This window comes from Microcebus murinus, chromosome 21 (genome assembly GCF_040939455.1).
Source record: "Microcebus murinus isolate Inina chromosome 21, M.murinus_Inina_mat1.0, whole genome shotgun sequence".
In the NCBI taxonomy this organism is placed as follows: Eukaryota; Metazoa; Chordata; class Mammalia; order Primates; family Cheirogaleidae; genus Microcebus; species Microcebus murinus.
The window spans coordinates 37,887,774-37,911,857 of record NC_134124.1 but is presented as its reverse complement, the minus strand read 5'-3'; the positions used below and the strand labels follow the sequence as shown (position 1 = coordinate 37,911,857).

Genomic DNA, 24,084 nt, shown 5'->3' with positions numbered 1-24,084 from the left:
CAGAGGCAGAGGGGGACCCTGGTTCAACCCCACATATTACCCTCACTTGGGCAAGCCACCTCCTCCCTCGAAGCGCCAGTTTTCTCATCTCCGTACTGGAGAAATGACCCCTGTCTCACAGGATGGTCATGGGGCTAAAAGGAAACTGGATTTGATGTTTTAGCGCCATGCCTAGCACGCAGTAGGTGTTCGTGAGGAGGCAGGGTTCATTGCAGGGTATAAATACTGCTCCTCCGGAGATGAAGCACAGCATGCGCTCCCTGCCCTGAGCCACACCTGGCCTGGGAGACGGGCTCCACGGGCATCTTGTTCCCGCTCCAGAGAGTGAGGATGAGTACAGTGACGACGACGACATGAGCTGGAAGGTGCGCCGGGCAGCGGCCAAGTGCCTGGCAGCCTTGATCGACTCTCGGCCCGACCTGCTGCCCGAGTTCCACTGCACCCTGGCACCTGCACTCATCAGTCGCTTCAAGGAACGTGAGGAGAACGTCAAGGCCGATGTCTTTGGGGCTTACATGGTGCTGCTGCGGCAAACGCGGCCCCCGAAGGGATGGCTGGAGGCCGTGGAAGAGCCCACCCAGACCGGCAGCAACCTCCACATGCTGCGCAGACAGGTGGGCATGCCTTCGCCCCACGCCTGCTCAGTTAGCGGCGCTGGAAGCTCATCTGGGGAGAGGACCTGGCCGAGGAAGGGAAGGTGCCCATGGGGTGGGATCAGCCAGGCCTCCGTGACAGCCAGACTGCCTGGGTGACCTCGAGCTTCCTCTTACTTCATCTCTCTGTACCTGTAAAAGGGACACAGGAGTACCTACCTGGGGGTCTGCGTGTGGTCCTCAAGTTCCTGGCATAGAGCGAGGGATGGGTGCTTGGGAGATGTCCTCCCCACATCGGGTGTCCTCCTGGGGATGTTCCCGGACAAGGTCCCTGGCAGTGGGTGGGTGGGGAGGTCCCGGGTGGTCCCTGACTGCCCCCACCTGCACACAGGTGCCGCTTGTGATCAAGGCCCTGCAGCGGCAGCTTAAAGATCGGAGCATCAGGGCCCGCCAGGGCTGCTTCAGCCTTCTCACCGAGCTGGCGGGCGTCCTCCCTGGCAGCCTGGCAGCGCACATGCCCGTGCTGGTGTCAGGTAGGCTGGATTGTAGTCTGGTATCTGCTGTTCAGGGCCTCTTCCAGAACCCAGGCCCCAGCCCTGGGTTGAGCCCTCCAATCCCCAAGAGAACCTGGGCCCCAGTCCCAGGCTGAACCCCAGGCCAGCAGCCTACTGCGGCTCCCACTGCCTGCAGCCAGAACAGGCTGGGTTCCAGGCCCTACTTCCTGGTTTCACATGCATTTCCCCAGCCTGTTTCCCTTAGCCCTGGCCACTGGTCAAGCACTGACTTCTTAGAAGCTTCTACATAAGAGCTTAGGTGCTTCAGCCTAGCACCTGTGGGCACTCCAGTTGCTTCTGGGGAGGACCATGTTGGGTCAGGGTCCATGGCCACGCCACCTTTGCACCCACTCCACAGGCATCGTGTGCTCGCTAGCTGACCGCTCCAGCTCCTCCACCATCCGGATGGATGCCCTGGCCTTCCTGCAGGGGCTCCTGGGCACGGAGCCGGCCGAGGCCTTCCACCCACACCTGCCTGCCCTCCTGCCAGCTGTGATGGCCTGTGTGGCCGACCCTTTCTACAAGATTGCAGCCGAGGCCCTGCTGGTGCTACAGGAGCTGGTGAGGGCTCTGTGGCCACTGGACAGGCCTCGGATGCTGGACCCCGAGCCATATGTCGGAGCGATGTCCACAGCCACCCTGGCGAGACTCCGAGCCACTGACCTAGACCAGGAGGTGAAGGAGCGGGCCATCTCCTGCATGGGCCACCTGGTAGGTCACCTAGGTGACCGACTGGGGGATGACCTGGAGCCCACGTTACTGCTGCTCCTGGGTCGCCTGCGGAATGAGACCACCCGGCTGCCTGCCGTCAAGGCGCTGACTCTGGTGGCCGTGTCCCCACTGCGGCTCGATCTGCAGCTCATCCTGGCGGAGGCACTGCCCATCCTGGGCTCGTTCCTGCGCAAGAACCAGCGAGCGCTGCGGCTGGCCACACTGGCTGCCCTGGACGCCCTGGCCCAGAGCCAGGGACTCAGCCTGCCCCCGTCTGCAGTGCGGGCCGTGCTGGCCGAGCTGCCCGCCCTGGTCAACGAGAGCGACATGCATGTGGCCCAGCTGGCTGTGGACTTCCTTGCCACGGTGACCCAGGCCCAGCCGGCCTCCTTGGCGGAGGTCAGCGGCCCTGTGCTCTCAGAGCTGCTGCGGCTGCTGCGTTCGCCGCTGCTGCCAACTGGGGTGCTGGCGGCCACTGAAGGCTTCCTGCAGGCTCTGGTGGGGACCCGCCCCCCGTGCGTGGACTATGCTGAACTCATCAGCCTGCTCACTGCACCCGTTTATGAGCAGGCTGTGGACGGGGGACCGGGTCTGCATAAGCAGGTGTTCCACTCGCTGGCCCGGTGTGTAGCAGCCCTCTCAGCTGCCTGTCCCCAGGAGGCAGCAGGCACAGCCAACCGCCTGGTCTCTGATGCCAGGTCACCCCACTCCAGCACGGGGGTCAAGGTCCTGGCATTCCTGTCACTGGCCGAGGTGGGGCAAGTGGCCGGACCAGGCCCCCAGCGGGAGCTGAAGGCAGTGCTTCTGGAAGCCTTGGGGTCGCCCAGTGAGGATGTGAGGGCTGCAGCCTCATACGCGCTGGGCCGTGTGGGCGCTGGCAACCTGCCCGACTTCCTGCCCTTCCTGCTGGGGCAGATCGAGGCCGAGCCCCGGCGGCAGTACCTGCTGCTGCACTCGCTCAGGGAGGCCCTGGGGGCTGCCCAGCCCGACAGCCTGAAGCCCTACGCTGAGGACATCTGGGCCCTGCTGTTCCAGCACTGCGAGGGCGCCGAGGAGGGCACCCGGGGCGTGGTGGCCGAGTGCATCAGCAAGCTGGTCCTTGTGAACCCTCCGTTCCTTCTGCCCCGCTTCCGGAAGCAGCTTGCCGCAGGTAAGGGCACAGGTGTAGGTAAAGACAGCCCAGCTGGGAGGTGGGCAGTTTGCCCCTGAGCCTCCAGGCAGCTCCCAGGGTGAGCTATTTCAGTCCCTGGGCACCGGAGTCACAGTATCTATGGGGTAGAGGTAGAAGAACCACCGAGGAACACACGGCGTTTCCTGAGACTTGAAAGCTTCCTCCGTGGAACCCTCTGGGATAGAAGGGATGGGGTTCTTGATACGTCCCTACAACAAATGCACTTAAAAGTTTTATGGTGCCATTTTCATGATTGTTGGTGTGGACAGGCCTCATGCTTCGGGCAAAAGTTAATGAAGCATCTCTGAGGGGCCAGAGACTGCAGCCTGCAGAGGGGCAGCTCTCGGGCTAGCTTGGGCCAAGAGCAGATGTCGATGTAGACTGGGATTAGATGACAGTTCCTGGGGTTTGGAGAGGGCCAGGCAAGAGGCAGGGGCAGGAGTTTGGGGTTGTCCTACAAGGGCACATCAGGGTGTGTCACAGTTCTAGGAGGTAGGAAGCGGGCACCTGGGGTCGTTGGGCATTTGGGCAAGTGAGTGTCCGCAGGATGAAAGGCCTCCGGGCTTGGAGCCGGCTCTCGGGCCCCTCACAGGATCAGTAGGCATATCGGGTGGCAGAGTGCTGGCAAAGTGCTTGGTGTGCTGCGGTACTACAGGAATGGACGCTGAGCACATCCCAGGCCGCTGGGGCTGCTAGGTGTGTTGTGGTCACAGTCGGGGCCCTCGGCACTGAGTGCACAGGAAGGACACTGGGGAGGACGTCAGCTGCTACGTGGCATGAGGCTCCAAGCCTCTCAAGGTGCGGAGGAGCCCTGCTTTGTCTAAGCACCGATTTGCTTCTGTCCCACGCCCAGTTGAACCAGCTACCTGGTCACACTGCCTTTTTACCACCAGCTGCTGGGTAGCTTAGAGCCAAATTAGTGGCCTGCTTCTGCTTCTAGCAAGTTCCTGGGACTTCCTGGTTGGCGCTCTCTGTGCAGCCCCTGTCCTGGTCTGCATCTCACCTCCCTGCCCTTAGTTGTCCTTGGTCTCTTTCCTTTTCAGTTCACTTAATCCTGTCCTGCTGTGCCTGTCCTCATCAGCCCCCCAGGTCTTCCTGGGAGCCAGTCAGGATGGAAAGAGAAAGGAAAAATCTGGAAGTCTGAATTCAGTGCCTCTTCGGCATTCATCCCTACCACCAGATTATGAACCCCCCCCCGCCCCCCCGCATCTGGCGGGTTACTCCCTCACCCTTGAGGGGAATTATTTCCCTTGGCTTCTCTTCTCGGAAAGCAGCAGCAAAGCACGTTGGGCGAGCCCCCCCCGAAAGCGGGCCTGGGGCTGGTCTGCCTCCTGCGAGAGCCCCGGGCCTGCAGTCTGCCTGGGCCCCGCGGCCCCGCCTGGGAGGCCTGGCGCTTCGCGTGGCCATAGACGTGAACTGAACTTCTCTGAGTCTCTGTTTCCTCATGTGTAAAATAGATATTAATAATCATTTTTATTGATCATTTAAACTAACATTATTTTACCATTATTAATGGGGCCATCCTGAGGATTAATTGGGATAATGTGTCTGAAAAATGTAACGCAGTCCCAAAGCCTAACGGAAGTGTTCTTTTGAGTGGCCACTGTCCTGGGTTATTCCTCCGCCCGCAAGCTGCGGTGCGGTCCGGGACTGGCCGCCTCACTCAGCTGCAGCAGGAAGCGTCCAGGGGGAGTCAAGGCTGCCCTGAGACAGAAGGGGTGGGGCTCTGTCTTCCAGAGGCAGGGCAGCCCTGACGCCTTCCCACCTGTGCGGTCGGTGGCCCCTGCCCTCACCAAGTCTCCTCTAACCCTGCAGGTCGGCCACACACCAGGAGCACTGTCATCACAGCGGTCAAGTTCCTCATCTCAGACCAGCCGCATCCCATCGACCCCCTCCTGAAGAGCTTCATCGGTGAGCGCCTCCCTGCCACCCCCAGCCCTGTTCCGCCCCCGCCCAGGCCTGGAGCTTGGGCTGAAGCTTCTTACACGATAGCCGAGGGATACCTGGACCCCACAGTGGGTCCCTGCCTCCCGCCGCCATGGAATCGTTAGGCGAGCTGGCATGCCCTTCTCACCCCGAGCCTCACTTTCCTGGCCTGTCGGGTGGCTGTGAACAGCTCTTGTGCACCATCCTCCAGGGTTGTCCGGAGCCCCGTGGGCTGCTGAGGGAGAAGGCGCTCCACACCCTCTCACACGCCTTCGCTTCTGCAGGCACCGAAGTGAGGTGGGGAAGAGTGGCTCCCCAGACCTCCCCTGTCTGGGGCGCCCTCCGGCCTGTGGAGCCCAAGCAGCTTTCACTGGGAGGAGGCTGAGCCTGTCCCCTGGGGCTCTACAGGACCAGGCTTTCCCTAGGCAAGGCAGACCCCTCGCCCCTTCAGAGCTTGGAGCCTCAGGCTTGAACCGGGCCACACCAAAGTCTCAGTCCTCCTCGTCCAGGCAGGGCAGCCCCGTAGGTGGAGAGAAGTTGTGGAGCCCACCAACCTCAGGTTGGAATTCTGGCCCTGCCGTTCCCTGGCTGTGGGAGTGTGGAAGAGTCGGCTCATCCTCAGCTAGAAGATGGGGCCGCTGACCCCACCTGCCGGGGCACCGTTAAGTGAGACCAAGGGGCCAGCAGCTGTGACCACACTCTGAATTGGAGAACTGTTCCGAGCTGCAGCAGTGTCGTCAGCAGCAGTGTCATCCGTGGCCTGTCCCTGCAGGCGCACGCAAGCACCCACCTGACTTCCTCCGGCGTGGCTGGCACCTCCAGGGGCCTCCACCTGGGTGTTTCTGTTTTGCTTTAGTGTGTTTGGACTTTTTTTTTTCTTTTTTGAGACAGAATCTCCCTCTGTTGCCCGGGCTAGAGTGCTGTGGCATCAGCCTAGCTCACAGCAACCTCAGACTCTTGGGCTCAGGCGATCCAGACACTGTTCACAGGGAGACGGGTTTCAGCCTGTGGCCTTTAAGGATAATGTCAGGCCAGCCACGGTGGCTCACGCCTGTAATCCTAGCACTCTGGGAGGCTGAGGAGGGAGGATCACTTGAGGTCGGGATTTCAAGACATCCTGAGCAAGAGTGAGACTCCGTCTCTACTATAAATAGAAAATAAATTAATTGGCCAACTAAAAATATATATAGAAACTACAGGCGTGTACCACCACGCCTGACTCATTTTTTCTATTGTTTAATCTATTGTTTAATCTTTTTTTTTTTTTTTGAGACAGAGTCTCGCTTTGTTGTCCAGGCTAGAGCGAGTGCCGTGGCATCAGCCTAGCTCACAACAACCTCAAACTCCTGGGCTCCAGCGATCCTTCTGCCTCAGCCTCCCGAGTAGCTGGGACTACAGGCATGCGCCACCATGCCTGGCTAATTTTTTTTATATATATATCAGTTGGCCAATTAATTTCTTTCTATTTATAGTAGAGACAAGGTCTCGCTCTTGCTCAGGCTGGTTTTGAACTCCTGACCTTGAGCAATCCGCCCACCTCGGCCTCCCAGAGAGCTAGGATTACAGGCGTGAGCCACTGCGCCCGGCTATTGTTTAATCTTGATGCCCAAGATTGTCTCAGACTTAGCCCCTGGGAATCTTTCATGCTGGACCCTGTGTCCTGTTGATGTGTTTCCACTATTCTTTGACCATATCCTTGCCTTGGGGCACAATAAGATGCTCCACACTCATTTGAACCTTTCCTGCCCTGGCTCTGGAATCAGCCATTCCTTCAAGGAGCCCTAATTCCTTTTAGTGGAGAATGGTATTTAGAATCCCAGGTCTGGACACCAGGTGTGCGCATTGCTACTCGGATGTCACTGCTTCTGGGCCCTCTAGGCAGGCAGAACTAGGAAATGTTTGTATGCCTGTACACACACACACACACACACACGTATGTACATGTGTACATGTACACACATACTTATACACACATACTTATACACCCCTCTCTCTCTTCCCTCTCTCCTACCCTCTTTCTCTCTTCCTCTCTTTCTTTCTTTCCTTTACTTTCTTTTTTCTACCTACCTGACTATCTTGAAAACCTCAAGTTCACAGCTGCCCTGTTGCAGTCTGCACCACAGCGTCCATTCTAGCCTTCACCTTTTCCACATCCCTAACTACCTTCTCAGGGAGAAACCCAGCTTTCATTATCTACAAAATATTCATTTTCTTAATCCTGAAATTGACAGAAAGTAGCCTGAGAAGTGCAGACCTTTATCTCTGTGCAAAGTTGGTATGTGTGCAGAGCTATTTTGTCTTTAGCCAGAGGGCATCTCGTCAAAACACTCCGTGTGGACGTGGCTTGTGTTAGTTGTTTTCTCCTTTGTAACCTGGGTGATTATGTTGATCATCTTAAATACAGTTAGGTTCCCCACCTAGGGATCCTCCATCCTTGATTTTGCTTATTTATTAAATATGGAAAACATTAACACTTCTACAAAGCCTAAACTATATGTCATAGTACGTTTTCTGCTGCTAGAACAGAATACCACAAACTGGGTAATTTATAAAGAAAGGAAATTTATTTCTCATAGTTCTGGAGGCTGGGAAGTCCAACAGCATAGCACCAGCACCCGGTGCAGGTCCTCCATGGCAGAAGGGCAGAAGGCACAGGAGACAGAGAGATAAGCTGGGGGCCGAACTTGTCCTTTTAACAGAAGCCCACTGCCGTGAAAACCCCCCACACCTGCGATAGGGCATTAATCCATTCGTGAGGGCTCACCCCCAGGACCTGATCACCTCTTAAAGGCCCAAGCTCTTAATACCATCACAATGGCAATTAAATTTCAACGTGGGTGTCAAGGGAAAAAAAGCCAAACTCTGCAAAATAATTTTATTTATTTATTTATTTTTTCTTTTTTTTTTTTTGTGACAGTCTCTGCTGGAGACAAAATAATTTTAAAGAGATTCATTCTGAGCCAAATTTGAGGACCATGACCAGGAGCCACTGCCAAGAGGCCTTGGGCAAGTGGACTGGTTGTGGCAGGGTTACAGTTTGGTTTTTATACATTTCAGAGACAGGGGTTATGGGTAAAGCCATCAATCAATATGTGGGAGGCATACATTGGTTTGGCCCAAAAAGGTGGAACATCTTGAAGTGGGGGGGGCTTACAGGTTACAGGTGGGTTTAAAGATTCTTTGGATTGTAATTGGCTAAAAACATGAAGCTTTGTCTAAAGGCTTGGAATGTTTTAACATAAACTGTTTACCAGAGATAAGCCACCATTTGTTGCATAAATTGAGGATCTGCAGGTTTGTCTTGCATACCCTGAGGCCTGTTAATGGGTTACAAAGGAAGTCTCTAAGAAGGGAGGGGGGCATGATGAGGCATGTCTGACCTCCCTCCTCCAGGCAGGCAATTTTGCTGTAGGATAGTCCTTTCTCCAGGAGGGGTCCATTCAGTCAGCCGGTGGGGAGGGTGGGTGAGCATTTTAGTTCATGTGGGTTTTGGGATATTCAAATCATAGCACTATACAAAAAGGTATACTTTGTGAAGTGCTGTGTGACTCTGTTTAAGTTTCTTTACCTTTCTGATCTTCAGGAGTCTCATCTGTAATATCCAGTTAACATTTGTACAGTCCTTGCTCTGTGCCAGGCACTGTGCTGTGTGCTTTTAATGCATTACCACATTTTTAAAGCTAAAAACAGTACTATAGTGTAGGTACTGGTGTGACCCCCATTTTGCAGATGAGGACATTAAGGCTGTCCAGGGCCCCAAAATTAAGTGGTAGAGCCTGGATTGGAAGCCAGGCCAGCCTGAGCCCACATTCTCATCTGGACTTTGAAGGGCTGCTATGCCTGGCACAAAGTAGATTCTCAGAACACGTTCAGCCAGGTCTGCACAGCTCACAGTCACCAGATAGTTGAGGGGGAGCGGGACGAGGTTTTGAGTTTTGGCTGCGGGCCCCTCACACCTGTCACGTCTTCCTGCCAGGAGAATTCATGGAGAGCCTGCAGGACCCAGACCTGAACGTGCGCCGTGCCACTCTGGCTTTCTTCAACTCGGCCGTGCACAACAAGCCCTCGCTGGTCCGGGACCTGCTGGACGACATCCTGCCCCTCCTCTACCAGGAGACAAAGATCCGCCGGGACCTCATCCGAGAGGTGAGGAGCAGGGCCAGGAGCGCTGGGTACAGTCCAGCTCCTTGCTGGTTGCCCGCTTTGGGCACTTGGGGACACCGCCTCTCTTGCCTCACTGGTAGGACTATGGCGACTAGGGTAAAGCTCATCAGAGCAGGTGGCAAGGCCACATGGCTTGGGTCAGGTCCTGCCCTCCACCTCCCGGCTATGTGACCCCTGCCAGGGCAGCCTAATCCTCTCTGAGCAGCAGGAGGATAATCGCGCCTGCACGATGAGGGTGCTGCGGGGACTCAGTGAGCTAAGTCCTGCGGTGCTCAGGGTGCTCCGGCTCGCGGCGGCTCTCAGGAGATGTTGACGTTCAGCAGGTGTTCGCTGAGCTCCTGCGCTGAGCCCGAGTGCCGGACGCAGAGTTGGACCAGACATGGTTTCTGCCTCCAAAGAGCTCATGATGGCCTCCTAAAAGAGACAGATGCCACTCTGCTGATCACAGACAGTCCCCAGTTTACAGTGGTTTCTCTTACTATTTTTCAACTTTATGATGGTGCGAAAGTGATAGACATTCAGTATGCTCCTCGGCTTACGATGGGGTATGTCCGATAAACCCATCATAAATTTAAAATATTGTAAGTCAAAAACACACTTTCAACTTACGGTGTTTTCACCTTATGATGGGTTTATTGGGATGTAACTCCATTGTAAGTCGAGGAGCATCTGTATTTAACTTATTTAGAGCCCACTTGGTGAAGTAAGGATTTATTTAGGGGGAGAGATTAAAGGTGATTTAACAGCTAAGTTATCACACAATGTAATAAAAAGTCTGAACCACCTGGCAATGCTGAGGAGAAGCAACTCTGTTTAGAAGGCTTGGAAAAGTTTCCTGAAGAGGGGGCATTTGAGCTGGGCTTTGAGTAGTGGAAATGAGTTTACCATTAAGAACAAAGCCTCGTGGTTAAAAGCTTCAGAGAGACCTGGGTTTTAATCCTGGTTCAGCCACTTAGCAGCAGTGAGTCCTCAGGCAAGTTAATTAACCTGCCCGAGCCCTAGTTGAGAATAACATCTGCCTCCGAAGGCAGTTGTGGGGCTTGAGTGGGATGTCCTCTGCCAGCGCAGCGCCTGGCACTCAGACGGTAACTGTTGTCACTGCTGCTGTCACCTGGGGAAGGGCTGTGCGGGCTGAGCAACGGCATGGAGACTTGCCAGCGTGAGGCACAGTTTGGGTTCAGCACAGTGTTGAGCAGAGGTGTGGGGTTTGGGGTGTTCTTGCGCCCAGCAGCCATAGCCCCCACACTTTAGCCGTTTTCCCGCCTGCAGGTGGAGATGGGGCCCTTTAAGCACACGGTGGACGACGGGCTGGACGTGCGGAAGGCAGCTTTCGAGTGTATGTACTCGCTGCTCGAGAGCTGCCTGGGCCAGCTGGACATCTGTGAGTTCCTGAACCACGTGGAGGATGGGCTGAAGGACCACTATGACATCCGGGTAGGACCACGTCCCCTGCTAGACCCACGCCCACCCCGTACCAAGGGACGGCCAGGCACCACTGGGCCCATGCTTGTTTGTCCCTGCTCCCTACTCCAGACCCCCCTGAAAAGAGCTGCATGTTGTTTTCTGGTAAGAAAAGGGACCCGTGTCTGAAAGCCCTTCAGTGGCAGTGTACACCGGAGCACGGCTTGGCAGTAACTAGAAAAACTTTAAATCTCCAGACATTTTGACCTTTGACTCTTTGACCCAGCAGTTCCATCTCATCTCATTTGACCCACGTGCAAAGCCTCTGGGCTGACTGACGCGTGTTCTGAGTTTTATGTACAAGATGGTTCTTCACAGCATTCTGGGAATCAGGAAAAGCTGGCAGCCACCTGCGTGCCCAGCTGTGGAGACTGGCTAGGTGAACCGGGTACCTGCAGCTGCGGGGTGCTAGCAGCATTAAACAGGGAGCTGGGTCGCTTCAGGTACGACGTGAAAGAGCGCCAAGCCCCACTGTTGAGTGACAAGAACTAGTTCTGGAAGTTTGGGCCATTTTGTTACCTGAGGGAGTGCGGCTGGGGCTGGTGGGGCAGTGAGGAGACTTAGGTTTCTTCATTTTAGATCCTCTGTATCATTTAAAAAATTTTTAAAGTTTATTCACATATGTAATAGTAATTCTTTTTATTATGGTAAATATTCGTAACACAGAATTTACCACTGTCACCATTTTTAAGTATGTTCAGTGGCATTAAGTATGTTCACATTGTTGTGTAGCCATCACCACCATCCATCTCCAGAACTCTTTTAATCTGCCAGACTGAAACTCTGTCCCTGTCGAGCACTCTGCTCAGTGAATCTGAGTAGTCTAGGAACCTCTTGTAAGTGGAATCATACGGTATTTATTTGTCCTTTTGTGACTGACTTGTTTGACTTAGCGTAAAGTCCTCAAGATTCATCCATGTTGCAGCATGTGTCAGAATCCCCTTCCTTCTTAAGGCTGAATAATATCCATTGTCTGGACAGCCCACATTTTGTTTATCCACTCATCTGTGGGAGGACATTTAGGTGTTCCCACCTTCTGGCCGTCGTGGGTGATGCTGCTGTGAACATGGGTGTGCAGATGCCCTTTTGAGCCCCTGCTTTCAAATCTTCTAAGTATATACCCAGAAGTGGAACTGTGGGTCATATCAGAATCCTGTGTTTAACTTTTTTGAGGAACCACCATACTGCATCTTTTTAAAATATATACTGTAAGCATGAATCACTTTTTTTAAAAGTATAATTTCCATTTTGCTTTTTTCCAAAGGACAGTTTTTCTTCAGTCCTCACGGACTCAGCTCCTCACGTGGGCTTTGGTGGGGTCCTGGGGCAGCACCCGCAGGTCTGAGTCGGGTGGGGGAGTCTGTCCTTGCCAGCCTCCCGAGGACGGTTCCTGACTACCTTGCTGCAAGTGGCACAGCGCGCGCAGTAAGGCAGCTCCACACACAGCTTGGGAAGCACGCGGGCATCCAAGATCCTCGCTCAGAAAAGCCCCTGTCAGCCGATGTGTCCCGAATGACGCACTTCTTAATAGCTCTGTCCCTACGCACGCGTCGGGCAGGGTCTGTGCAGCGAATAGGCTGCACGTGGCCGTGGCCCTTTTTGGCACAACCGTTGTTCCTTCTTTCCTTTGTCATCTTGGAAGTGAGGACTCGAAAGAGCAAATCACTTTTATGATGAAAAACCAATACAAAGTAATCAAAAGTAGTAATACCTGCTTGTTTTAAACGATTCACACAAGATGAAAGCAAATAAAGACGTAAATAATCACCCCAGAACTTACCTCCACCTAGAGAGACCTGCTGTGAATCGCAGTGTTCCCTGGGTTGGTGCACACGAGCGCTCACCAGTCAGGCAGGCAGCACTAGTGAGGGCCAGCACCGAGGTCAGCGTGGCAGGCGGGGTCCCTGTTCGCAGAGCCTTGCCGATGAGTGTGTGAGTTTTACAGAAAGGAGATCACACTACCTGTGCTGCTTTGTCCCCTGACCTCTTACCTTATGTTTACTGTATGTTCTTTCCTTGTCAGTATGGATCAGTGCTCACTGTCACATTTCGTGGCTGCAGGAATTCCCATTTCCATCAAGGTCACCGTTCCACGCTTAAGTTGCGTGCACATTTTCGAGGGCACAGCTGGGAAGGGGAGGAGCGAGAGCCAGTGCTTGTGAAGCCCAGCGCCAGGCTCCTTGCTGCTGGGGGCCCAGCCTCCTCTGCCGTGGGCTGTAGGGGTCCGGGCAGGGCGGGTGGGCTGGGGTAGGACATGTGGATTCCAGACAACTACCCTTTATGCTGTGTGAGGGTCCTTTGTGGGGACTTGACCCATTTTCAAGCTGAGTTTAGTTGGCTCACAGTTGGCTCACATGGTTTGTTTTGTTTTGAAATCAGGTGCCAATGTTTAAAAATGGAGAGATTTTACATGAAAATCATGGTTTGTTTTGAAAACATTCCAGTGGCCCTGGGCCGCATCCACATGTTCCCACATACCCACAATCCACTGAGCCCAGCAGTCCCCAGCTGGCCTCTCCACCCGTTGACCCTGTGGGCATCTGAGCTTGAGAACCACCCCCCACCCCACCCCTGTGCCTCTTCACTCTTCATATCAATCCTCAGATTAGCCAAGAGTGGTTGTTGAAGAAAGTATTACCATTCACATCTTTTTTTTTTTCAGCATATTGGGGGTACAAATGTTTAGGTTACGTATGTTGCCTTCCCCCCTCCCCCCTGGAGTCAGAGCTTCAATCGTGTCCATCCCCCAGATGGTGCGTGTCACACTCATTATGTATGTACATACCCATCCCCTCCTCCCCCCTCTCAACCATTCATATTTTATACATGAGGAAACTGAGGCCTGGACAGGGAGACGGGCAGGGCCCTGGTGAGCCTCTGCTGTAGTCTGAACTTGGGCTCCAGGTTTGGTGGGCAGAGCCTCTGCTGCTTCCACGGGCCATCCTGAGAACTGTCTCTTCCTTCTGGGCAGATGTTGACCTTCCTCATGCTTGCCCGGCTGGCTACCCTGTGTCCTGCGCCCGTCCTGCAGAGGGTGGACCGGCTTATTGAGCCACTCAGGGCCACCTGCACCACCAAGGTAAGCCCCTTGCCCAGGACCTGGAGCACCGGCTGGGTCCTCTGCAGGTCATTCAGTTACGGCTCACTGAGAATCCCCTTAGAGCCGGTGCTGTGTGAAGAGCTTCACTTAATCATTTTCTTTATAAAGTACTTCTTATTCTTACTGTGGTATACATGTATACATGGAGGCTCCAGGAGGTTCTTATTGGCCAAGGTTACACAGTTAGTAAATTGCAGAGCTGGACTTGAACCCAGCTCTGTTTCTTTCTTTCCATTCTTGTGATACTTCACTGAGCACAGTGGCATGATCATATCTCAATGCAGCCTTGAACTCCTGGGCTCAAACAATCTTCAAGTGCATGCCACCATGCCTGGCTAATTTTTCTATTTTTTGTTGAGGTGAGGGCTCAGTGTGTTGCCCTGGCTGGTCTTGAACTCCTGGCCTCAAACAATCCTTTAGCTTGGTCTCCCAAAGTGCTGGGATTACAGGTGTGAGCCACCACACCACTGGCGTTTAACAAAAATAAAGATGAGCTACTTAGTTGTCTGGGCAGAAGCCCCTCAGGCAACACTGGAGCTGATCTGAATGGCAAAGAAGCCACCAGCCAGTGTGCAAGCCCAGGGCGGAGTTGAAGAAGTAGCTCTGGAGACCTTGGAGCGGGCAGTGCCGGCTGGGATTCAGGGAAGACCAGAGGGCAGGGAGGAAGCCAAGACTGGTGAGGACGTGGCGGTGCAGGCCAGGCTCAACAAAGGACAGCTGCTTCTTTCATTGTTTCCCACTTTAGGTCAAAGCTGGTTCTGTGAAACAGGAGTTTGAGAAGCAGGATGAACTGAAGCGCTCTGCGATGAGGGCGGTGGCAGCCCTGCTGACCATCCCGGAGGTGGGGAAAAGCCCCATCATGGCCGACTTCTCTTCCCAAATACGATCCAATCCTGAACTTGCTACCCTCTTTGAAAGCATCCAGAAGGATTCTGCTTCAGCCCCCAGCATGGACTCGATGGAGCTCAGCTAGTCTCACCCCAGTGCTCAGGTGGGCCCTTACTTAAAAGGAGCCTGGCCAAGCCCAAGGCCTCACCCTCCCACCATCCCAGGCCTTAGGCTTCTACTTTTGCCCTTCTATCATCTCACTGGGGGCCCTCCTGCTCCCGGTCAGGGCTTACAGTGCCTTTCCCAGGGACCCAATCGCACAGGCCCCCAGCCCAAGCTGTGAGGCTGCCAACAGCTGGGCCATCTAACTCAGGACAGTCATCCAAAGAATGGAGAATTTTCCAGTGACTCCTCACACCGTATCCCTCCATAGTGTGGTTCCTTCAAACAGGGGAGCCCCTGCCTCGCAAACTAGTACTTAGACTAGGCTGTGACGGCTGCGAGAGGTTAGGAGGCAGTGGACGCTGCCCCTACTCCCGTTTCTTCACTGCTTTTGGTCTGGACTCTGCAATACCAGAACTTAGGGCCCTGGCTGGGCATCTCAGAAAGCCTCAGATACTTGAGTTACTCACATTTAAAATATCAACACGTTTCATTTCTAATTGGCAGTGATGAATCAGAAATTTGGAAGACGTTAAGGGGTTTTTTGCAGGGAGGAGAACAGATGGGGTAGGGAACTGGACAGGCTTGGACCTAATGTTTAATTTCTAATTTCAAATACTATTAATAATAAATTGGAATGTGAAAGGGAAAACACAATAAATCTAAAATTGCTCTGCCCATATATGGCAATTGAGCACTTAAGATATACTATTATGTATAAAAATTGCACTGGATTTTAAACACTAAGTAGAAAAAAATGTAAAATATCTCAATTTTTATATTGAGATCTTAAAATGATAATTTGGATATATGGAGTTAAATAAAGCATTAAAATTTAAAAACAGAAAAAAACACTAGTAAATTGAGAAATGAAACCTTTTATATCACCACTCAAGGCTTAACCAGTTGGTGTGTCCTAAGAAAGGTTTCAAATGTCATTTCTAGTTTTTAGTATTAAAGACACAGAAATACAAGTGACAGGCCAAAGTTTTCTATGATATTCCAAGTTAATAAAGAATAGATCCTGGCTGGACGCTGTGGCTCATGCCTGTAATCCCAGCACTCTGGGAGGCTGAGGCGGGCGGATTGCTCGAGGTCAGTTCAAAACCAGCCTGAGCAAGAGTGAGACCCTGTCTCTACCATAAATAGAAAAAAATTAATTGACCAACTAATATATAGAGAAAAAATTAGCCGGGCATGGTGGCGCATGCCTGTAGTCCCAGCTACTCGGGAGGCTGAGGCAGGATTGCTTGAGCCCAGGAGTTTGAGATTGCTGTGAGCTAGGCTGACACCACGGCACTCACTCTAGCCTGGGCAACAAAGCGAGACTCTGTCTCAAAAAGAAAAAAATAGATCTTAAATTTATCATTTTCTCTATATAATTCCTATCCCCAATAATCAGACCACTATCTTCAATATACCTCCAAGTCAATTTAAAGAAGTCCTGAAAACGACCACTTCACTCCACACGACTAGGTTTTGAACAAGACAGCCTGTAAGATGTTTATCAGATTTAAGTCCAGTTGTGACAAGCAGGCCCTGAAATTTTACTACTGTAGCCAGTGCAGTATTTCTGCTGGGTTGAGCAGGACAGTTAGAAACGGTCTGTAAGCACTTTAGTCTTGTTACTACCAAGTAGCATACACCACATCCCTTGTGACCTATACTACCACTTAATACGATTAATGGAAAAGTAGAATCACAATCTTATCATTAAAACGATGCTAAATTCTAGCTGTTATTGTCTAAGGAAGGTTTAGGGCTATCATTAAAAAGGGGATTTAGTCATGCTAATTTGGAGTACTCCAGCCTTGGGCAACATAGTGAGACACTCTTAAAAAAGCTTAGCTGGGCCTAGTGGCATGTGCCCATATTCGCAGCTACTCAGGAGGCTGAGGCAAGAGAATCACTTGAGCCCAGGAGTTCTCAAGGCCAGCCATGGCAACATAGCAAAACCCATCTCTAAAAAAATAAATAAAATCTGAGTACCAATCAAGAGGCCTAATTATCACTAGTTAGAAAGACCCCACCCACATCTTGGGAAAATTATGCCTGAAGAAGCAACTGGGAAAGGGATTATATAAGAGAAAGAGCAATCTTCCAATAACCAAGGTAGATCATATAAAAACAATTTGTGCATCACCCTGTTGTATATTTTGGGACAGTTACATGATGCTATTTACGAATCCCATTAAGAATCAAAAGGCATATATCCAGCTGAGCTTCAGAAAAGTGTATCTGGATGTTTTCATGCACATTCTCTCAATGCTCACAAGAACCACGTGGGATAACTGTCACCCAAGTTTACCAAGTGAGGGAGTGGCAAGCTTCAATAAAGTGCGTCAGAACCCACCTTGGTGTGAGGGGGCAAGCCTTCCCCTCTTCCCCAGCCCCAACTGGAGCTGACCAAGGCTACTGCCTGAGGCCATGTTCCCTGTTCAGAATCTAATGTTCTTTATAAACCCTACCCAAATGGAAGATGCCAAAGGGTTTTTTTAACAGGCAAAATAACAATCTCTGTGACAAGCTGTCAGAGTTTAGTAAAGAATCTGAAGACTAAAAGGAAGGAAAATGCCAGATGGGAATTTTTATGGTTTTATTGAAACACAAAATGTGCGTACGCGCTGTCTATTCATTTTCTTCACTGCGCAGCCTGGCATTGGGATTGGTGACTCTGATGGCCAGCTGGGCTGCTCTTTCCACAATGGCTTTGCGGTTCTTGGAGGAAACGTTATGAGCAATCTCCGCACAGTAAGATCTGGAAGAGAATCAAGTGAATGGGTAAGAAGCAAGACAGTCCTAAAAACACACTCAGAAAATTCTACCGGGCTGGGTGCGGTGGCTCACGCCTGTAATCCTAGCACTCTGGCAGGCCAAGGCGGGTGGATTGCTCAAGGTCAAGAGTTCAAGACCAGCCTGAGCAAGAGCGAGACCCTGTCTCTACTAAATAGAAATAAATTAATTGGCCAACTAAAAATATACAGAAAAAATTAGCCAGCCATGGTGGCACATGCCTATAGTCCCAGCTACCTGGGAGGCTGAGGCAGGATTGCTTGAGCCCAGGAGTTTGAGGTTGCTATGAGCTAGGCTGACGCCATGGCACTGTAGCCTGGGGCAACAGAGTGAGACTCTGTCTCAAAAAAACAAAAAACATCCCACCAGGAAGGCAATGGTTTGAGTCACTTTACCACCAAGCAAAGAGGGTAGCTTGATAAATGCCTGCTGGAGCACGATGCTCCACAACCAGCTCCCGATTCCATGGTACTAGTGTCCCTGGTAATGACAAGAAGCCTTTCATTTACAAAGCACCCCCCTTGTCCCTTCTCATTTAATTCTCACAGCAGCCTTGCAATCCAGGTATTACCTCCATTTTACAGATGAGGAAACCAAGGCCCATAAAGGACATGAATTTCCAAGTCATAGCAAGTAATGGGCAGGGGCCAAGGGGCCAGGATGAAGCCATGCCCACACTCCAGGTTCAAAGGATCTCTGTCAGTCTTGGAGTGCTTGGCCTTGCCCATGAAAAGTTTTGCAACTCTCTGCAGAGAGGCCAAGAGCAGAGTCCAACAGTCTGAATCGAGCCAAGAGTTCCCAGCTTGACTGCTGAGGATACAATTCAAGAGAAGCAACACCTATTCCCTGAGTACTGGTGACCTAGGCTGTGTTCTAACTCATTCCTTACAACTTAGAAGAGGCAGTTAGACCATGCCCCAGTTTGGTAACTGACTGGCCTAATGAGGTGATTTACAAAGCCATCCAACAGTGGTTTAAGGACAGACATACCACCCCTAAAACAACTTCAGCACAGAGAGGACTGTAAGGAGTGATTAAATGAGACAACGGGCATACAGTTCTTGAACTGGTATGAAAATAACAAGACAGGAGCAAATCCAGATGCAGAATTTTTGTTTTATATAGAAGTCCACTCAAATTCAAAGCAGCTACATTTTAAAATGTTTCTATGAGACTTAGGTTGTATTTCACTTTTCGATTTGTTTTCCTTTTTCAAAACCCCCCATCCTTACTATCTGCTTATCTGGTAAGGACTGAGTGTACCTACCATTTTAAATGCACCCACCCACTTGGCCATTTTCCATACTGCTACACACCAATCCTTTGAGTGGACACACAACATTCTATCAAGTACTCTACCATCCACTAATTACATTTTCAGTTGTTTCTAATTGATTATTGCTGCAATGGCCAGATTTATAGTTTCCTTGCCTTTTCAATTCTTTAAGGATAATGCCTTAAAATGGAACTTGTATATCAAAGGTCATAGATACAGAGTACTTCTATGGATCTTAAAAACTCTAAGCTGCTCTTAAAAATACATAGCAACCGGCAGCATCTACACTGCAAATGATTACTAATCATGGCGGCTACATAACAGGTACTGAGTTGTATCTGTCTTTCACAATTCAATTGCCCACAAACTGCCAAAACTTACTGTGATTTGGGTATCTACAAGTAATTCCTACATTCGTCCCTTCTAAAAGAATTTCCAGAGTTTCGACGCCTGGTTAAATTCCAATCTTAGAAGGCAACAAAGTCAGAATACTGGTTTTGTTTATTTTTATTATTGTGTCTACAACCACTGTAAATAAAAGGTCTTCATCAACATGCACATACACAAACATTACTAGTCATGTTCTCAGGAAAATCCAGCTCTCTGGCTTTTGTTTACAAGGGAGGGAAGAAAATAAATTGCCCTCTACTTAACCAAAAACTATCATTCCCTCCAATCCAGACTCATACAAAGTGTCTAACTCACTTCCCACGAGAAATCTTTTGAGTCTTTTCATTCCACTGCCCTAGTTTTAGCCAAAGCAGACCACCGAGTCTCTTACACACAACAGTCACCAAGTGTCTAACTTGCTTGAAACACCTAGAATTAATGCTCTGTGAACTCTCTGTGTAAGCATTCTAAGAGCCTGCGAAGTCTTCCCTTTCTCCATCTAGTTCACACTTGGCACTAAGGGCCTCCTGCCCCAGTCAGGTAGCAACTCCTCTGTTCCCATGGCATTCTGGACATACCCCTTACCAGTGGAGAATAAAGTACCCTTTAAGGTCTGAGGCTATGTTTGATCTTCCCCCTGCTTCCCCATAAATACAGCAACATCCTGGAAATGACTGCCAAAAAGATGCTGCAGTGTCAAGCAAAGTCCTTTTTTGTCTTGGGTCTCTACGCTTGAGGACAAAGCCTCTCTCCCCTCTTCAGCAACTCCTGCAAGAAACTTCAGATTTCCTCAGAAACCGCACAACTCCAAAAGCATCCCAAAGGATCTGGAATTCCAGTCAGAAATGTTCACAAACTTCTGACCCCTGAACCCAGAGGTGGGACCCAACTTACTTGTTGCACATCAGCAGCACTTCCAGCTCCTTGACATTGTGGACCAGGAACTTGCGGAAACCACTGGGCAGCATGTGCTTTGTTTTCTTGTTGCTCCCATAACCAATGTTGGGCATCAAGATCTGGCCCTTGAATCTTCTCCGAACCCTGTTGTCAATACCTCTGGGTTTCCGCCAGTTACGCTGAAAGAAATAACACACAGGTGGGTGTCTGTGCAGAAGGCCAATTCCTACTTTTGGGGAGGGGAAAAAAACAACACATGAAAAGCAAATAGACCAAACACTATCTGGCTAATGGTACTTCACTATTCCATTTTTTTCCTTTTCTTTCCTTTTTTTTAATAGGCTCAGTATCTGTCTCCCCAGCAACTGCTAGAGTGCAGTTGCTTCATCATAGCTCACTGCAAATGCAAACTCCCAGGCTCAAGTGATCCCCATGCCTCAGGCTCCCGAGTAGCTGAGACTATGGGTATGCGTGATGAAACCCAGCTAATTTTTCTATTTTTTTTTTTTTTTTTGTAGAGATGGGGTCTTGCTCTTGTTCAGGCTGGTCTTGAACTCCTGATCTCAAGTGATACTCCTACCTGGGCCTCCCAAAGTGCTAGAATTACAGGAGTGAGCCATTGCACTTGGCCTTCACTATTTTTTTCTTTGAGACAGTCTCACTCAGTTGTTTGGGCTAGAGTGCCCTGGCGTCAGCGTAGCTCACAGCAACCTCAAACTCCTGGGCTCAAGCTATTCTTTTGCCTCAGCCTTCAGAGTAGCTGAGACTACAGGTGCATGTCACCATGCCCGGCTAATTTTTTTCTCTTTTTAGTAGAGATGGGGTCTCACTCTTGCTCAAGCTGGTGTTGAACTCCTTAGCTCAAGTGATTCTCCCACCTCAGCCTCCCAGAGTGCTAGGATTAAAAGTGTGAGCCACCACGCCTCACCTTCACTATTTCTTTATGTGCTTTTCTGGTGGTGGTGGTTGGGGGAACAAACAGTAACTCCTGGCTTTAACCTCTAGGAACCTAGATCCCTGTTCATACTCCTAAGCAACGGAGAAATGGAATACTGATGGATGTGAAGGGATTATGTATATAGTAAGACGAATAGCATGGGTTTAGATGTTCAAGACCTGAGTTTTCTTATCTATAAAATGGATAATCTACCTCTCCTGATGTTAATAAGGCCACCTGAACTACATGATTTAAATACAAAGCCATCCAAACACATCGAAACAGCCAAGCATCCCTTTTCATTTAAATTTCAATGTATACATCAAGAGACTGAGTATCAGTAAGGCACATTCAGGGAGACCTGGCTTTCTACAGACAGCTTTTCCACCTACCACAAACCAGTTCATCTCTTAAAGACAATCCTCCATCTAGGTGATGTCAGAAACAGCCTGTTAGGAATTCCTTTCTCCACCCCAACACCCATTTCCATCCCAGGAACATATACCTTAATTTTGACATATCGGTCTGACTGGTGCCTGATAAACTTCTTGGTCCTCTTTTTGACGATCTTGGGCTTCACAAGGGGTCTGAGGGCGGCCATGATGCCTTTAAGAAAGAAGCAGACCCAGTTAAAGAAGAATCCTGGAAGGAGGCTTTCCTGCCCAAGGCTTGCACACTTGTTGCAGAGTGTCTTCCAATCACCAGCTACCGTGCAAGCTGGGAATGGAATGGGTACCTCTGCTAGGCTTGCTTTCCCTCCTGTTTCCGAAGCTGGCAGAATACTAGCCACTCTCCAGACGCGATCCCAGGAGGTTAGAGGTCATCTCACCCACTCAGAGCCCAAGAAAGAATCCAACAGCTGACCTAAAACAAAACTGATCCCAAGACCTCAGTTTGCAAAGTGGCAGCAGACAGCACCCCACGAAGTGTCCCAACACCTACACAGTCCACTTAGTTGTACAGGCCTTGTCCAATCTACTTGAACCTGAGTCGTAGTATTCCCATCTGTAAAATGGAGACTGACACTGCATGCTGAATGCTTGCACAGTGCCTGTCACCAAGTAAACGTTTAATAAAGAGAACTTATAATTCCCCTCGGTTGCTGTGGCTCCGCAGTACCCTCAAAATACACACAAAACCATGTGCTTCTAAAATGCCACAACCTTTAAACTTACTGCTCTACCTGGAGACGTTTGAGAATCGACATATACCTGCTTCAATGTAGTTCTCCCAGCCACTTATTTTTTTCCTACTGCAGCACCCTCTTTGTTCTCTTCACAGCCATCAATCTGCTTTTTTTGTTTGGCACACAGTAGGAACTCAATTAACCACATATTCAATAACGACTGTACCCACTGGAACTATGACATCCTCGAATGCAAGGGAGCATTTTCATCTCCATATTCCCAGAGATCTTAACTCACTACCAGAATTTCTGTTAACAATTAAAGGAGCGGACTACACAACTTTTTTCTTTTTTTGCGGTTCCGCAGCGGCAGTTCGAGGGCCAGAGAGTGCAGGGAAGGAGCGCCGGGTGCAGCAGTGAAATACACGTGGGCAGACAATCGTGGGGGCGGCGACGCACGGATCCCAGCTTAGGGGCTGTCAAACCGGGACAGCTCTAGACGCTCCACAGCCCCGGGGAGCCCCGTAGTCTGGTCCCAGTTAGCACCCTGCGCCGCTAGGAATCAAGCCTTCTGCAGCTCTGACTGACCTGACTCCAGGCAGCCTTTGTAGCCCCAAGCGGCCCTGGAAGGCAAAGCGCCATCACCGCCCAGGCCGCTTCGCTGTTCCTGTCCATGTTCCAGCAAGCCGGCAACCACAACACCCACAGAGGCGACCTCGCGGAAGGGGAGGCCCCCTCACGAAGGGTGTAAAAGGGCCCGATGGCGGCCGCAGAAATGCGGATGGCTCACGATAAACACTCACCGAAAAGGAGATGGCTGCCACCTCCGTAGGCACCGCCAAGAAGAGAGACCGGAAGGCGGTTCTCAAGGGCTTATGGGAAGTAACCTCTAGGATCCTGGCAGGGAAAAGACGAGGACTTCCGGCTCCAGGTCCTTCAAAGAAAATGACAATCAAGAGAAATAATGCTGCAAAAAATGCTGAGTATACCTGCGTTTTATTAGACATTAATATATGGGAATAAATCTGAAAATTTATCTTACCTGCCTTTGAACTACGTAGAAATTTGGAATTCTTTCTAGGCTAAGACCTGAAGAACACTACTTCCGCCAGAAGTTGAAGCCAAATCCAGATTTTGGACTATTTCCGCCCGTCTTTCTTCTACCCGGAAGTGCGCCTCTTAGTGGCCAGGAGGAAACAAAACAGATTACCTAATAATTCCCTGGCGTGAGGCCCGGCGTGGTGGCTCATGCCTGTAATCCTAGCACCCTGGTGAGGCTGAGGCGGGCGGATTGCTCAAGGTCAGGAGTTCGAAACCAGCCTGAGCGAGACTCTGTCTCTACTATAAATAGAAAGAAATTAATTGACCAACTAAAAATATGTATACAAAAAATTAGCTGGGCATGGTGGCGCATGCCTGTAGTCCCAGCTACTTGGGAGGCTGAGGCAGTAGGATCGGATCGCTTGAGCCCAGGAGTTTGAGGTTGCTGTGAGCTAGGCTGACGCCACGGCACTCACTCTATCTAGCCTGGGCAACAAAGTGAGACTCTGTCTCAAAAAAAAAAAAAATTCCCTCTTATGAATTTATATGGTAAATACTAATGAGACTGTAACAGCTAACATTCCATGGGAGTTACTATTGCTTACCACAATTCTATAAGGAAGTTCTATTGTTCTCTCCATTTTAGATATGTGGAAAGTGAATTTTGGAGATTTGACTCCACACTTCATTTTTTTCTTTTTTTTGAGACAGAGTCTCTTTCTGTTGCCGGGCTTAGAGTGCTGTGGGGTCAGTCTAAATCACCGCAACCTTTCACTCCTGGGCTCAAGCGATCCTCCTGCCTCAGCCTCCCAAGTAGCTGGTACCACAGGCGTGTGCCACCATGCTCGGCTAATTTTTTCTATTTATAGTAGAGACGGGGTCTGGCTCTTGCTCAGGCTGGTCTCGAACTCGAGGTCAAGTGATCCTCCCGCCTCAGCCTCCTAGAGTATTAGG

General features: G+C 50.7%; 2 protein-coding genes and 1 non-coding gene across 3 annotated transcripts in view; 1 reads left to right on the top strand and 2 right to left on the bottom strand.

Moving 5' to 3' along the window:
* CAND2 (cullin associated and neddylation dissociated 2 (putative)) overlaps positions 1 to 21,570 on the top strand; it is a 38,982-nt gene extending 17,412 nt beyond the window's left edge. Inside the window, exons 8-15 of the mRNA XM_012785299.3 lie at positions 322 to 614; positions 985 to 1,126; positions 1,506 to 3,008; positions 4,845 to 4,940; positions 8,932 to 9,101; positions 10,389 to 10,553; positions 13,552 to 13,659; positions 14,426 to 21,570. Of these exons, the coding sequence (XP_012640753.2) occupies positions 322 to 614; positions 985 to 1,126; positions 1,506 to 3,008; positions 4,845 to 4,940; positions 8,932 to 9,101; positions 10,389 to 10,553; positions 13,552 to 13,659; positions 14,426 to 14,653 (2,705 nt within the window). The 3' untranslated portion in view covers positions 14,654 to 21,570. The remainder of the gene's footprint in view (positions 1 to 321; positions 615 to 984; positions 1,127 to 1,505; positions 3,009 to 4,844; positions 4,941 to 8,931; positions 9,102 to 10,388; positions 10,554 to 13,551; positions 13,660 to 14,425) is intronic.
* Positions 17,243 to 22,999, bottom strand: RPL32 (ribosomal protein L32). The gene is made up of 4 exons (XM_075996310.1): positions 22,893 to 22,999; positions 21,469 to 21,569; positions 20,024 to 20,205; positions 17,243 to 17,428 (listed from the first exon to the last, which is right to left on the bottom strand). Exons 2-4 carry the CDS (start codon positions 21,562 to 21,564, stop codon positions 17,299 to 17,301), a joined length of 408 nt encoding a protein of 135 aa, XP_075852425.1. The 5' UTR covers positions 21,565 to 21,569; positions 22,893 to 22,999; the 3' UTR covers positions 17,243 to 17,298.
* Positions 21,639 to 21,778, bottom strand: LOC142863439 (small nucleolar RNA SNORA7). Its single transcript, XR_012914205.1, has one exon. It is a non-coding gene; the product is annotated as a small nucleolar RNA SNORA7 (small nucleolar RNA).
* Positions 23,000 to 24,084: the final 1,085 nt, after the last annotated feature.